Raw genomic sequence first — 17,381 nt, 5'->3', positions numbered from 1 at the left:
GGCCATACATCACGTACAATAACATTAGGGCGCGGAACGAGACGGGGATGCCCTCTCTCCCCACTCCTTTTCGCATTAATCTTGGAACCGCTAGCGGTGAAAATCCGTCTTGACCCTCACATCAAGGGGATAACTTGGGGGACGAGATGGGAGGACCGCATCTCTCTGTATGCGGACGACGATTTAATATATCTAATGTCCCCTTCCGCATCCCTGACAGTCCTCATGACCATACTCAACTCCTACGGTGAGGTGTCAGGATATACCATTAAAAGGACAAAATCACTCCTGTATGTCCTACTAGGTGAGCCACCCATACTGCCCCCAGAGTGCACCCTACAAACGGTCACCAGAGGTTTCAAATACCTAGGAATATACATTACGCCTCAGGAATCGACTTTTGTAGAAGAAAACTTGGTGAAGCCTCTACAGCGGCTGAAAGCGGATGTCACCCATTGGCGCTCTCTGCCACTGACACTGCTAGGGAGGGCAGCACTATTTAAGATGTTGTCACTCCCGAGATTCCTATATGTTTTGCAAAACACACCCTTCCCGGTCCCTCTCACATATTTCAAATCAATAGACGCAGAAGTTTCTGCTCTCCTTTGGGACGGAAAGCCAGCCCGCATATCACACTCCAAACTGTCCCGCTCCTGGTATGATGGGGGAATCACCCTACCCAATGTTAAACTATACTACTGGGCGGCGCAATTGATGGTAGTGAGCCAATGGCTACATGCTCCACAACAAGACCCAGCCTTCCGCCTTGACAGGACTGTACTGCCCCCAGACCAGCTTCTAAAAGCGCTCTATACCAACAAGCGACGCCACACGTTTACGGGCCCAACAGCCCACACGGTTAAGATATGGCACGCAGCGCAGAGGGCCCTGGGTTGGGAGGGAGTGCTCACACTAGCCACACCGCTCTGGGACACGCGTCGTCTGGGTACCCTGGCAAACACTAAGGGTTTCCGGCAATGGGACCTTATTGGCATTTCTAAGATAGGTGACTTGTGGAAAGGGGGTGCGGTCATCACGTTCCCCACCCTTCAAGAACAATACGGAATGGCAGACACGGAGCCGTATCGATACGTGCAAATCAAACACGCATTGCAGAGCGCCATCCCGACAGGTACAACACTCGCAGAATCCTCCCCTCTGGAGGACAGACTCCTCACTGACCACCTAGACAAGAAAGCGATCTCGCTCACATACCGGAAATTAATCAACAATCTCCCGGACCCCACGGTGGTCCTCCGTAGCAAATGGGAGGTGGAATTAGGAGACATTGAGGATGAAGACTGGTTGTATGCCCTAGCATCGGCCAGAGAGGCCTCCATTCCATCACGGCTTAAACTAGTCCAACTATAAATACTGCACAGAATATACTATTCCCGCACACTCTTACATAGATTGGGCCGCACCCCAGACCCAAATTGCATGCGAGGATGTGGCTCCTCAGGTACATTCTTTCACATCTTATGGGACTGCCCAAGGAAACAGCTATACTGGGACAAAGTTCTGTCAGAAATCTCAGAGGCATCTGGGGTGGAACTGCAGAGAGAACCTAGATGTTGTTTGTTAAATATTTGGTCACCGACTGATATGAATCGAGGATTACAGACGTGGGCTACACTGGGTCTAGCTTTGGCGAAACGAAACATCGCCAGAAAGTGGGGTTCTGGAGTGGTACCTTCGCGTGCACAGTGGGGGAACGACATGGACACAAATATGGTTGCGGAAAAGGCGGTATATGTACATAGGGGTTGCCCCAAGAAATGGTCCAAGATCTGGGGGAAATGGAACGAACACCGAGGACACATATGTGATCCCCCACCGGTAATGTCTGACCCTGAAGCAAGTCCATAAGGGGGAAGGCCGTAGATTATTACGATTGTATTGAATGCTTGTTGTTGTTGGAGGGGAAGTAAGGAACTACTTTTTGACTGTTGATATCAATGATTGAGGGGCGAACTGAGTTGAGACCTGTGAGGCGGGAGGAACATCCTCGAGGGAACAGACACTTCCACTGCGAGATACTTTGGGAACCGCCTGTATATGCGAATAATCTGAGAAACAAGAATGTAATACATGAAATGCAATGATATGTTCACGACCGTACGAACTGTATAATTTGGCAAACTGTACCTAAATGACAATGGTGTTGTGTAACTTGAAGAAAAGCTCAATAAAATATTAAATAAATCTCTATTACTAAACACAGCCAAAATGTAGTAAAACTAATATGACTGCTTTTTCATTCTCTAAAAACAGCCATTACCCCATTATATAATGGCTTGTCATCGCCATGTATCATGGTATACTTCAAAGTTATCACAGTATACATAGCCAAAATTGTAACTAAGGCCTAGTTATATTATTGGATTGCTGTACCCTTGTGCCACTCATGGTGTCACATGGGCAATGAAATACTTAAGTCATATTTATAAAGGAACGCAAGGCCACCATGTGTGGCCCTCTGTTTATTGGTAAATCTGGAGAAATGCAAGACAGTGCAATTCACTGTTTTGCGTTACTCTGCAGACCATATTCTACACTGCTGCTAAATTTCATGTACATCCGTTTGCCACACCACTGAAGCCACTTCACTATATGCTATTCTACTTTGCGCCACTCTGCACTACCCGTCTTCACAGTACGAGACTCCACTCTAAACCACTCCACTCTACACCACTCCACTATACGCCACTCCACTACATGCCATTCCACTCCACGCCAATCCAATGGACGCTACTCCACTGTACGCTATTCCAAGCCACTCCAAAGTACAACACGCCGCTCTACACCACTCCACTTAACGCTATTACACTGTACACAACTCCACTGTACGCCAGTCCAATCTATGCTATTACACTATATGCAACTCCACTCTAAGCCGCTTCCATGTACGCCACTCCACTGTATTCCACTTTGCTATACACTACTCCTGTATATACTATTCCACTCTATGCTGTTCCACTGTATGCCACTCAATTCTATGCTATTTCACTGTAAGCCACCTTCTGTACGCTACCCCACTCTATGCCACTTTAGTATATGGCATTCCACTCTACCCCACTTCATTCTACGCTATTCGATTGGACCCCACTCCAATGTACACCACTCTACTGTATGCCATTACACTCTGCCTCATACCACTGTATGCCACTCCAGTCTACACCACTCCATTACACGCCGCTCCATTTGTACACTGCTCCACTATTGCACTCGATGCCACTCCAATGTACAACACGCCGCTCTACATCACTCCACTCTATGCTATTATGCTGTACACAACTATACTCTACGCCAGTCCAAGCTACGCTATTAAATTGTATGCAACTCCACTCTACGCCTCTTAAGTGTATGCCACTCCACTGTATTCCACTCAGCTATACACTGCTCCTGTATATGCTATTCCACTTTACACGTTCCACTGTTTGCTGCTCCATTCTATGCTATTTTACTGTATGCCCCTCACTGTATACTACCCCACTCTATGCCACTCCAGTGTATGGCATTCCATTTTACCACAATTCATTCTACACTATCCCACCCTAATGTACCCCCACCCTAATGTACGCCACTCCACTATATGCTATATGCTATAACACTCTACCCCAAGCCACTGTATGCCACTCCAGTCTACACCACTCCATTACACACCAATCTACTGAACGCTACTCCACTATACGCTATTACACTTTATGTCACTCCACTGTACAACACTCTGCTCTACACCACTCTACGCTATAACACTGTACATAACTCCACTCTTCAGCAGTCCACTCTACGGTATTACACTGTATGCAACTCCACTCTATGCCTCTTCAGTGTACATCACTCCACTGTATGCCACTTCGCTATACTCTACTCCAGTATATGCTATTCCAATCTACGCCATTCCACTGTATGCCACTCCACTCTATGCTATTTCACTGTATGGCACTCCACTGTATGCTACTCCACTCTATGTCACTCCAGTGTATGCCATTCCACTCTAGCCCCCTCCATTCTATGCTATTCCATTGGACGTTACTCCACTGTACGCCACTCCATGTATGCTATTGCACTGTAACCCAATCCAGTGTACGCCACTCCAGTCTACACCACTTCACTGTACGCCACTGCACTGTACACTACTCCACTATACACTATTCCAGTCTATGCCACTCTACTATACACCACTCCACTCAACACTGTTCCACTGTATGCCACTCCACTATACGCTACTCCACTCCATTCTACACCAGTCCTGTGATCGCAACTCCAATCTACGCCACTCTACTAAATGCTATTTCACTCTTCCCACTCCATTGTACACTACTCCAATCTACACCACTCCACTCCACGCTACACTAGTCTATTCTATGCTATTCCACTCTACGCTATTCTACTTTATGCCACTCCACTGTACTTCACTCTACGCTATTCCACTGTACACAACTCCATTCTATGCTATTACACTGTACGCAACTTCATTCTTTGCCCCTCTACTGTGTGTTATTCCACTCTACCACACTCCACTGTAGGCTATTACGCTCTGCCCCACCCCTCTATACACCTCTCCACTCTAAACCACTTCACTGTACGCCACTCCACGATATGCTCCTACACTCTATGTTATTACAATTGACACCACTTGACTGTTCGCTGCCTCATTATACTCTATTACACTCTGCGCCACTCCACTGTATGCCTCTCCAGTTTACGCTACCCCATTGTATGCTATTTTACTTTGTTATTCCAATGTATGCCACTCCACTCTATTCTACTCCACTGTACTCTCCGCCACTCTTAATAAGTTCGCTCTACAAAACTCTACTACACTCAATGCCACTCTACTACACTCTATTCCACTCTATCCTCATACACATCACTGTCCACGTTTGCACTCAACTCTATGCCTGTACACTCTATTGTACAACACACTACTCCACTTACCAAAACTGCACAACACTGCTCTCCACTCTACTGTATGAGGTGGCAGTCCAACTTATAACAGTTTCCTCAACCCTATGCTATGCCACTTCAACGTATACCACCCACTTCTAGGCTAATCCACCGTACCCTACTCCACTCTACACCACTCCACTCTATGCTATTCCACTCTGCCACTAGACTCCTCTACACTCCACTGTACAGTATTCCACTGTATGCTATTCCACTGAATGCTACTCCACTTTATGGTAATCCACTCTACGCCACTACAGTGTGTGCCACTCCATTGTATGACACTCCTCCACTCTTATATAACTCCACTCCATAAAGTCTATCACACTTCATGGCACTCTACGACATTGTAATCCACTTTATCCCCGTACACTCTACTGTTCAACTCTATACTCCACTCTATGCCCCTACACTCCTATGTACAACAATCTATTCCACGAACAACACTTTTCTATGCAACACAACATTCCATTCTACCGTGCAAGACCCCATACCAATTTATAGCAGTTTATTAAATGCGCTACTCCAGGACACTCCACTCAATGTCGCTCTGCTCCACATAACATAATGTACTTTACACCACATTAAGTTACATAACTCCACTCAACTCTCCTCCACTGTACCAGACTTTAACTCACTCTACGCTACTATGCAACAATGCACTCTACACAGCTTCACTGTTTGACACACTATTGTACTCAAAGCAACTCCTCTCTACAACACTCTACTACACGGTATGCCACTCTCCGACACTTGACTCATACCTGTACCTCATCACTCCACTGTACATACGCTACTCTACTCTACGATACTCTACTTCTCTGTACGCAGCTCTTTGTATGCCATTGCATCCCACTTTACTCTACTCCGACACAGTACTCCACTCTACTTCATTACTCCATTTTACGCCACTCCACTCTAACCATTCAATGCCATTGTACTCCATAACACCGTATGCCAATCCACTGTACCACACTCTACAACACTGCACAGTACTGTACATGACTCCACTCTACAAAAACAACTAGATTGTATGCCAGTCTAGTCTACTGTAGTCTACATCACTTTCCAAAAGTGTACGACACCCCACTACACTCTTCTGTACAACACGGTACTACAATTTATGACACCTCACTCGCCTGCATGGTATGCACTTCACTCTACTGCACTCTACACCACTGTAGTCCACAAAAGGCCACTCCACTCTATGACACTTTACTCCACTCTACCCTAGCCGACTCCACTATACTCCCCTCTACTACACTTTATTCCATTGTTCGCCACTGTACTATACTCCGTTCTACGCCACTCCACTGTCCAGCACTCTACTCCACTGTATGCAACCCCACTTTATACACTGCACTCCACTCTCCTACACTTTATCATACTCTATGCTCATCCATTCTACGTCAGTGGACTACACTGTATGACACTCAACAACACTTCACTCAACTTCTCTTTACGATACGACACAGAACACCACTCTATGACACTCTCCTTCATTGTACACTACAACACTCCACTTGATGATACTTCATTCTATGATACACTACTTCACCCTACTTCACTCTAAAACACTCTACTCCACTCTATGACAGTCTTCGACACCCTACTCTACTGTTTAACACGCCATTCCACTGTACTAGTCTATGATACTTGACTCCACTATATGACACGATGCCACCACACTATATAACACTTTACTACACTGTACGATACGCTACTCCACTCTACTCCACTCAATTCCAATCTAAAACACTCATTTCTATGACAATAAATTTTACAACACTCTCCTCCACTGTATGGCACTCCAGATAACAACGCTCCACATTGGAATCTACGATTTGAAAAACATTCTTATTACATTCTTTTTTAAAACATTGAAATTTAATTAAATAAACAAAGGTTAAAGCTTAGTTTTAGTTAGGAAACCGTATTTTCCCTACACAAACTTTAAAAGTTCTAAGTAATAACTTTCATTTACAATTGATCCCTCACCTTCAAATTTTTAGAAGTAGCGCACCATGTTACACACTCTTTTCAGCTCGCCAATGAGACAACACTAACAATAACTCGCCACTCTAGAATGCACTGTGTTCTGACAAATAATGATACTCCATTGTATAACACTACACTGTACGAGTCTCTCTGCCACTGTACTCGACGACGCTACACTCGACAACACTAACTATATCACACACTACTTCACGGAACTCCACTCTATGCCACAACACTCTACAGCACTCTGCTACACTCTATGCCACTCTATGACACTCTACCCGATAACACTCTACTCCATTCTACGATACTCCACTCCATTCTACGATACTCCACTCCAAGATATGGCAACCACGCTACTCCACTGTGTAACACTTTACTCCACTGGAGGCTACATCGCACCCCTCTACTAAATTCCACTCTACAATACTCCACTCTACGATACTAGACTCTATGGCACTCTGCTTCAATCTATTGTACTACATCCCACTTTACGACACTCTAATAAATGACACTCCACACTGTGATTTGAAACACACTTTTATTAAAAAACAAAAACCATTAACATACAATGAAAAAACAAAGGTTAAGGATAATTTATAGTTAGAAATACCATATGAATTCTTCCTATACAAACCCAGCTTAAAATATACAAAGTTTAAGAATTGTAATGTTATAATCCTAACTTCAGTTTATAATTTACACACCATCTTCAAATTACTATGAGTCGCGCACCTCCGAACACAGCCTTGTTGCCTCACTCACCATGCCACATTAATTATAACTTATCACTTTATCATGCTCTGTTACTCTTGAATACTACATCAATCACAGCATGTGAAACTATAGATTTTATATTAACACTTGCATGGTAGAGTGGCGAGTTATAGTTAGTGTTGACTGGTTAGCAAGCTGAAAATATTGTGTAACTAGGTCCACTACTTATAATAACCTGAAGGTGGTGGAAAATTTGTCAATAAAAATGATAACTGTAACTTTTGGATTTTTCAAGTTTGTGTAGTTTAAAGTTGGTTTGTATAGGGAAAATAAGCTTTCCTAACTTTAACTAAGCTTTGACCTTTGTTTTTTTCATTGACGATAGATAGATAGATAGATAGATAGATAGATAGATAGATAGATAGATAGATAGATAGATAGATAGATAGATAGATAGATAGATAGATAGATAGATAGATAATTACCTTCATATATTGTGGTAGTAGAAATTCTAGCTACGATGTTTTTGAATGATGATATTTAAAACATGATATTCCAGTGGAGTATTCTAAAGATATGACATTGATTTATGCAGAGCTTGGCCGGAATGTTTTGTGAAATGACTATTCATAAATTATGACCCTGCATAGTGCACAACACACATTTTAGAATGTATGGTGCTATATAAATCTTGCCCTTGTTCCTTATTATTTGGTGTGCGTATCGTTCATGTATGGATATTTTATAAATAATAAGGACATGCAAAAAAAGACAATCTACTTGTCTAATCAAAAATATCTTGTAGTGTCACTTTCAGCTCAGCTTTTGAATGAAAACGTTTATTTGAGCTTTTGCATAACACAAGTTACAAAATGGTAGAATGACAGACTTCCTGCTTTTTGTCAAGGAACAGACCACACTTCGTTACAGCTCTTACATAATACCTCTGTAAACTTCTGCCTCTTCTTTTGCAGAGAACATTGAGCCTTTTGTGCGGTACAAGATATCATTGTATCCTGTGTACAAGAATGCAATTGGAAAACCAGTACAGACGGAAGCCTATACCAGAGAGAAAGGTATAGTGCATAGGAATCTTTTCAGTGTCCTGAGATGCATGCTTTAGGGCTCGATGAATTTCACGTACTTTTCTTGGGGGAAATTACTTGAAATGCAAAAAGATTATGTAAAATATGCGTTAGGATGTGAAATGCATGTCTGGCCTTTTGCACTATTTTGTTTAAGTGAACTGCATCCTAGCATCCATTTTGAACACAAGAACTCTGTTCACACTAAAAAATAGAGCAACATTGTGCATGATGCAAACAACAGCTACTCATTTTTTGGTTAGTTTATTTACATTGTCCCCATGCTCTCATGATAGGATTATTACCCCCAAGAAATCTCTATTTCATATAGTGGTTTAATGGAGTAATCTATAACATTTTGTGTAACAAGAATAATTAAAAATGCCAGAAATTATGGAAGATTACGTAAGCGTGAATGAAATTTCACCTACGCCTAGTGATTTAAGTGTTCTCTATTCCTGACTTCCTACTGATCATTCAAATCATTAAGAAAGAAACAGTATACTAGCAGTCACAAAATATATTTTTAAAGGTAGGGATGATGCATGTGTCACAAACAGTTCTAGTAATACAGCATAATCCATTATCAATCATGGATTAAGCATATACACAACAATTGCTTGTGACACATGCGTCATCCCTACATTTAAATGGTTTCTAACTAGGTTCAAAGACTCTTACCTAGATTGGATGCATCGCCACACTATGTGCTCGAAGAATCTCAATTTTTGTTTGGATATTAGGTTAGTGTTGTCTTTAGCTAAATAGCCCGTCAAATCCTTACACAAAATAGTATAAATGGGCACAAGGTCATGACATTGCAGTGAGCCATCCCTCAAAAGGTCACCAATGTTTCCTTGGTTATGCATTTTATTCAAAAGTGTTTTTCATCCGATTAGAAGAAAAGCTCTTACTTTAGTTGAATGTGTCTCATGTGGCAGTGAAAGATCTGTTCCACTGCGGATACATTTTTATTGCGTAAGCATAGACTTGCATAAGTCCCACTTACTGACCTTCGTGCAGCTCATGCAGTTTCACAATATTTCTATGGCTATGCCCTTGCATAGTTTTTCACATAAATTGGCAATATTTTCTCATGCTCTCTGAAAGGGATGTTCCATTTTCACCTCAGTTAACTTTAAAACCGAATTACATCTCGATGTTGAAGCTGTATGGATCTTGCCAATCATTTTATTCGAAACAAGTTCAAAAGAGTGCATAAGTCCTGATGTTTCTGTAAAAACGCATGCCCAAAATAACTCAGTGAAATGCAAGTAATAGTACCCATCGTTTTTGCAAACAATACTGGAAATTAGCAAGAAAAAACAACACACATAGCACCTAATTGCACTTATGCATCATTTGAAGTTAAGCATTCAATCCAAGCCAATCTGGAATTAATAAAAGAAGTTCCTGGCGTGTTTCACTCTACTTAAAGCGTGTGAGAGAAACATAGCTTTGTTCAGAAACAAAGGAGAACCTAGTCGAAGCTTGGTGTAGATGGCACAAGGTAATCTTATGCTTAAAGACTTAACTGCAGTGATGACAAAGGTCTTTATCACTTTTCTAGCTTGACATGGATTAGCACTATGCTAATCCTATGCTTAAAAACTAATAGAAAACCAGACATTTGCGGTGAGAAGTGGTGCTGGTGGGAGTTTTATATAAAGGAGTTGCCCTCCACCGAAAACGTAGGAACTACCCAGAGTTCCTTCTTTGCATAATTTATGTGGCACTCTAATACTGATAGGGTATTGCTATATATATTTTATGAAAAAAACAAAGGTTAAAGTAACGTAATAGTGAGGTTAAATGTTCCATAACAACATAACGTGTTAAACTCTAAAAACATCTCAAATTCACCAGTTATAGTTATCAGGAGCAGTATTTCAAAATGTTTTACTTCCTGAAACAGATCTAAAGTTAGCTCCCAGCAGGAATTAACATTTTTCAAGCAAATGCCAACTAGGTGCGGACTTGTTGTTTTCTACCACTTGGCGGGAGATTTGGAACTGCCCTGCCAAGCAAGAGCAAATACAGGTATCCCTGCCCATACCAGTGCAGACAGGGAAACTGCTATGTCCCAGGGAGCACCCTGGGACATAGCCTACGAACCGAACCTGGAGGATGGGATCCCCAGGGCCATTAACGAGTCAGAGAGGGGGGCTGTATGGCTCCTCCCCCTTTGCGCAAACAGCAGCAGATTGGGCCCCCAGGGGCCGAATTAGGCCTGGAAGGGGGGCTGTGTGCCCCCACCCCCTTATGGTTGGGCCCCAGGGGATGTGGTCCCTGGTGCCAAAATCGGGCAGTGGAGAGGAACTATGTGCCCCCCTCTCCCTTTACAATGCGGCCAGGCCCCGGGGTCTGGAGGCACCTGGGGCCAAAAATGGCCCGGGGAGTGGGGACGCTTGCCACCCCACCCCCAGAAACCAGAGCTGGGCCACACACGCTCCTCTCCCCCAAAATATAAATATTTGTTACCCTTAGGATCTAGCACAAACATGGGCTTGAAAAAGCCAAGCACAAGAGAACATGCTTGTTTTTTTCCATTTATTATTTTGCCTCGGATCCTCTGCGAAGTTTGCAGCAAATGTTTAAACATTTGTCTTTTTTTCAGTCTTTGTTTTAGGACTTGGGACGCAGTCTCAATTCCTAAGATGCATGGCATTGCCTCCTGGTTGAGGGGGTGGCAGCCAATAAGATTTCAGTATGAGATCTGTTGGGATCCGCAGAGCCTCCACGTCCCTCGATATACATAGATTTTGAAGGTTAATTGCTCAAAAAATACTGAACGGATTTACATCAAAATACAAAAATCACTCTTTCTGGACCTAGATCTAGCTTTCTGCTACCTTTAGTGTACATTCGTTGAGCAGTTTAGGCTGTAGCTGTGTTTAAAGTTCCAGTGGAAAAATTTATGAGAAAAACCTGCTTTGGGATCCCCCTTTTTTCTCGCCCCCGCTTTCTTGATCACCCGGAAACTTTCCATGCACAAAAGGCAAAAAAGAGCACATTTTTAGAAAGTTTCATGGAGGTTCATCCAACGATGCCAAAGTTATTCGGAACACAAAAAATTAATTTTCTATGGAAACATGATCCTAACTACAACTACTCAGTGGCAACCGCTATTGGGTTATATATACAAATAGTTCAGCTCGTAAAGCCACAGGTACCTCCACCAATCAGTGCTGGTGCCAATGACAGCATGTGGCGCCCATCATAAATCCCAAACAAATCAATCTTCAACGAGGAAGGAAGAGGCACACCAACTGTAGTGCAGTTCTTTAATGTGCAGGCCAACAAAGACAATGCGTTTTGGCTTCACAGAAGCCTTTGTCAAGTGAAATCATCATGCTCCCGAGCCACAGAATGTAACATCATGTTCACTGACATAAAATAAATACTGTACATGGTGTAATACCCAAACTCAGCAGTTCTGCCATTTCATATAACATCTAATAAAGCAAACCTAATCACAAGAGATTTCTGTACAAATATCAAAATGATTTACATTTCAACTCATCCTTAAACCATATTCAAAAGTACATAATAATGCAAAATAGAAGTAATACAATACATATTGTGATAATTGAGCACAGTATAGATAACATTGCCTATTAACTCATGAATAATATATTTCTGTAATGAATTCTAAATACATATCCATGAATGATATCCTTTGAACTCATTATTGATAAATAGACAACTGTCATAATACACAACTCTGACACGTTATAGCACGAAGTTAATCATGTGACATAGCAAATTAAAAAATGATGTAACGTGCAAAGTGCAATTCTACAGAGTGACAGTAAAATACTGGTTGTGTTATTCAATAGGAACAAGTTATTAAGAGGATGTTATTCTGTTCTCTACCTCTGGAAAACATCAAAATTGATAGTTGCTGTAAAGATTGGCAGGGAGTATGCGCAGCAAACTACAATACTATAAAATTGGGCAAATGCCCCAATAGGTAATTTTGGATACTATATATGTAACATACTTCTGGATGTTCCCCGGTCAAGTGCGTCCTGATAGCCCTGGTTGGTGCTGTTTCTAAGCACAACAAAAACATTTAGTCTTTAAAAATTCATATCCTGACTTCTACTTATTGGATTTTTGTTGTTTGGTCTTGTTTTGTTGATAAAAAAGACGTTTTTTTACTTAACTGGTGTGGTGTCTTTTGTGGTGTTTTAACTGAGTTATTGTTCGAACTGTTGTATAAATACTTTACACATTGCCTCTTAAGTTGGGCCTCCCAGCATTGTACCAAGCTACCAGAGGGTGAGCACATGTTAATTTAAAGTGTGTTACAGAATTTCCCTGACAAGGATTGTGATTCCTGCTTGGACTGGTGCATACCTCTGCCAACCAGAAAACCTATTCCTAACAAGACCATTGTCCGTTAAAATGGCACAATCAGAAGTAATACATGAATTTGCCTGATTCATGTCCCAATTATGTCAAAACCATCAATACAAATCAAAATCAACAAATAAAATCATCTGGTTCATATCCTCCTTGATTCAGTATCAAAACAGTATAAGCGAACAGGATGGTGCATCACATTCAGTACTGACATCCATGAGATATGGCAGTGTACATGTGTACATATAGATGTAGTGGCATCAGTCAGTAAAAAAGAGCAGGGGAGGAGATACTCGTTAAGGGAAATGTACAAGCCAAAGTTATCTGCAACAGGTGTAACATCTTCATCATCAAACGCCAATGTGTACAGATAATTCTTCATCGCTGTTCACACCATTGGGGTTCTTGGTATTAATATCAATGATGAGAGCAAATTCTATAATCCTTCACTGCTTTTCACGATCTCGACCTCTGATGGCTTTAAGGAATCTATCATACAATAAATACACAATAGATCACTATTGCTATATATTGTGTTTCTGGAAGAAATGTCTTGCCACAGGATAAGATTGATCAGCATATTTAATAGCCTGCATGTGCTCTCGAATTCTTTTTCATACTGGCAACTTAGGGCTCCATTAGGATGGCGGGCGGATTGCCCCCGCCGGGCAGGCGGTAGTCACCGCCGGCCCAGCGGGGGCAATCCGCCTGCCATCCCTGTAGAAAAGACTCCCTTCCATGTTATAATGGCTGGGGGGTCTGCGGCGGACGTAAAGACCGTCCGCCGCTTTCCACCTGGTCGACATGTCGAGTTCAATATGGTGGCAGTGTCTTTCAGACACTGCCAGCCATATTAGAATGTGCATTTGTGAATGCCTTTCCGTGTCTGCATTACCGCATTGGATAGGCATGCGGAGTCTGCTTGGGGGGCCCGTTGCCGGCTCCCATGCACTCCGGGGGTTGGGGGTGCACATGGGGGGTACCTATGGTCCCCCCCTGCCTTTCAAAGAACAACGTGGCAGGCACCACGCGGTGCCTATCACGTTGTGCTTTGAAAAGCAAATTTTAAGCATTTCTGGGGCGGTGCTTTTAGCACCGCCCGCCGCAATGTTAAAAATATGGGATGCGCCCGCCACTGTGGCGGGTGCATCCTAATTGCCACCACGTGACTCCTGCCCTTATGGCGGGTGGTCCCTTTTGTCGTGACAAAGTCCGCCTGCCATCCTAATTATGCCCTAAGTGTTACCAATATATGTCAAATCACAGGAACCTTCCAATGCATCTACAACAAAACCAAATGTACAGGTAATATATTTTGATATCTGCTTGGCAGTGAATAGGGATCTTGATTCCTGCTATATTTGCAGGTTTTAAAGAATCTGCATTTGAAAAACTCTTTCTATGCGCTATGCCAATTAAATGTTTTTTGAGTCTTTTGGTGACTGTGTATCAACATGTTATTAATGGATTGCAGCTTTCTATAGGTTATAGATGGAGAACGACCTACCGCAGTACATATAATCAGATCAGCAATTAAAGGGCCCCAATGTTTTTTAATGATGTTCCTCAACCTAAATGATTTCCTATTATAGATTGTAATAAATCTAATGGTATATTTTTATCTTTATTGATTCCTCGTTTAGTACCCCGAAAGAGTACTTCCTCTTGTTTGACATTCTGCATTTTAGGCTGTGATAAAACTCTGGCAATATATCCCCGATGAGCAAACCATTACAAACTATTTTGTTGCTCTTTCAAAAATCCCTTCTGTGTGCTACAATTGTGAATTTCTCTCAAATAGTAGTCCCTAATGGGGATGCTCCATTTGAGAGTTTGGAGATGGTGACTGTGGGCATGTAGGACACTATTGCCTGCAGTCTCTTTCCTATGTAATGATGTCACTATTTTGTTGTTTTCCACATGCACAGAAATGTTCGGGTAGTCACTTTATTGTTTGCTCATTTTCTATGTAAATGTCAAATTCGGGTTATTTTACCTTAATCTGTCAATAAATTCCTTAGCTTTGGGGATGTTGCCATCCCATATATGGAACATATTATCGCTGTACCTGATCCACATTGGTATGTGGTTGGTGTATCGTTCATTGTCCTCTGTGCAGACCACCTGCTCCTCCCATCATCAGATGAACAGATGAAAAGAGTTGCAAAGCTGGGGGAAAAGCAGCTGCCTATACCTGTTCCAGAATACTGATGATACAGTGTGTCGTCTAATAGATATCTATTCTGCGCAAGACAGTATGTCGTCATGTCACCTGCTATCTGAGTATGATTATACGGAGAAAATGATATGCTGAGAAAAAAAATGCATGCACACCCTTACTACTGTATCCTGTTTGCTGTATAGGGAACAAAAATCTATAACAGCAGTCTTCAAACTGGTTGACGAGCACCCCTAGGGGGCCTCAAGTGATTCCGGGGGGTGTCAGGCACTAGCTAAAAGAAGCATTATGCTGATAACAGGGCTTTGTTTTCAGCTAAATAACTTGAGCGTCCATAAGTCGCTCTGTCATGGGCCATCACAAATATCTTTTGTCATTATATCCTGGCTGGTAGCAGGTGTCAAAAGGGAAGGGACTATAAATATTCTTAAAAAACCCTATCCCCATTTCCAATAATTACACTGTGGATACTTTTACATGTCAGTAAGGGCTGCCTGACCAAAATAGTATGTTTGGCAATTGTGTATCTGATTGCATTTTTTTTTAAAATGGTAAAATAACTTAACTGCAATGTTTAAATGAGTCTAGACATATTTAAACACTGCCAGTTTATTAAAAAGATTGTGAAAAATGTTGGTGGTGGGCCAGATGTTTTTCTTTCATTGCAGACGTGGCAATTTCATACGTTTGAAGACCACTGATCTAGAGTCATCATGGTGTATGTTTGCTTCCACTGAATATCATGTGGTGTTTGCAAAAAAGCAGTACTTTCCCAAAAATATGAACAAAGGCTTGTGAAAGATGGAGTCAGGAAATTATCTAAAAAATAGCTGTATTCTTGAGCAGGCATCCGTTAGGTGAGACAATGGGCCTGCCTTGGTGGGCTTTGTGGGATGTTTGTGAATCTTAGGTAGCAAATACAGACAAGGCACCAGGGGCGGCTCTAGGCTTATGGCGGCCCTGGGCACGGAGCGTAGGTAGGGGGCCCCCAGAGGAACGCAGGCGCGGAGGCCAGTGAAGAGGGGGGGTCAGGGTATTTGGAAATTGAACAGAGCCGGAGGCCGCCAAATCCCTGCCAGGGGCCGCCACACAAATATGTATCCATCCTCAGAGGATTATTATATTAAGGATATATATTGGCGTGGCAGCCCCTGGGGTTTGGCAGCCCTGTGCAGGTGCACAGCTTGCACATGCCTAAGGCCGCCCCTCAAGGCACTCTGGGTTAGTTTACCTTTAAAAATTGCCATCTGTGTCCAAGAGATTGGCCTCATGCTATTGCCACAGCATATCGTGATAATCGTGGGTGGAATTTCTATATGTTACCCAATCTATAACCTCATAACAACTAGAAACACTTAACTGTGTCAGTGCATCTTTTCTGTAGTCATTGGTGTTCATTATGACTATATTCTCACGTTTATCAGAGGGTTTTATGACTATTTCATGATCATTCATTAAACTTTGAATGGCAAGTCTCTGGTCAGAACTCAATTGTTCCTATATAAGGGCCTAACTCAGTTTATCCATATAATAGGGACAATCTGAGTTCTGACCAGAGAATTGCCAAGTATTAGGTGTTGTTGTTAAATGACTGCATTAGATCTCCCCCTTTCTCTCTAACTATATAGTACTTATTTGGGGTTTTTGACTTTTGCTTCCTGACACTTCCTGGCAGCTTCAATGTGATATCATACGCATGCGGTAGCAAAGTCACATGTGGAATTTTATGTAGTCATTTTTTATCACCTTTCAACCACTTTAACAATGATAAGGCAGATTTGATCTTTCAGGAATTCTCTGTCCTACACCTAATGCAACGTCCATCTCCTAAAACTTATAGCACAAATGTAATATAATGTTCCTTAAGAGTCTGATTTTAAGAATGTAAAACACAGCCCTTTCACGTTTTTATTTTTGGTGTTTACATGCGTATCTGTGCAGGTTAAGCAGAACAATACTCTCCTCGGGGGAGGGCGGTCCGTGGACGCAGCTTTTCTTTTGCCTGTTCAGCATTATCATGTGACAGTGCCCCAGGTACAGCAAGGGCAGAGCGGGAGACCATGAGACCTTCTTGCCAGCAG

General features: G+C 42.3%; 1 protein-coding gene across 2 annotated transcripts in view; it reads left to right on the top strand.

Annotated features, from left to right (window-relative positions):
- Window positions 1–17,381, top strand: part of CSF3R (colony stimulating factor 3 receptor) — a 202,822-nt gene that overhangs the window by 160,319 nt on the left and 25,122 nt on the right. For both annotated transcript variants that reach the window (XM_078681208.1, XM_078681207.1), the window contains exon 11: window positions 8,643–8,744. In XM_078681208.1, coding sequence (XP_078537334.1) covers window positions 8,643–8,744 — 102 coding nt within the window. The remainder of the gene's footprint in view (window positions 1–8,642; window positions 8,745–17,381) is intronic.

The sequence above is a fragment of the Lissotriton helveticus genome, chromosome 3_1, assembly GCF_964261635.1.
Source record: "Lissotriton helveticus chromosome 3_1, aLisHel1.1, whole genome shotgun sequence".
NCBI classification, from domain to species: Eukaryota; Metazoa; Chordata; class Amphibia; order Caudata; family Salamandridae; genus Lissotriton; species Lissotriton helveticus.
This window is presented reverse-complemented; position numbering and strand designations above follow the sequence as displayed.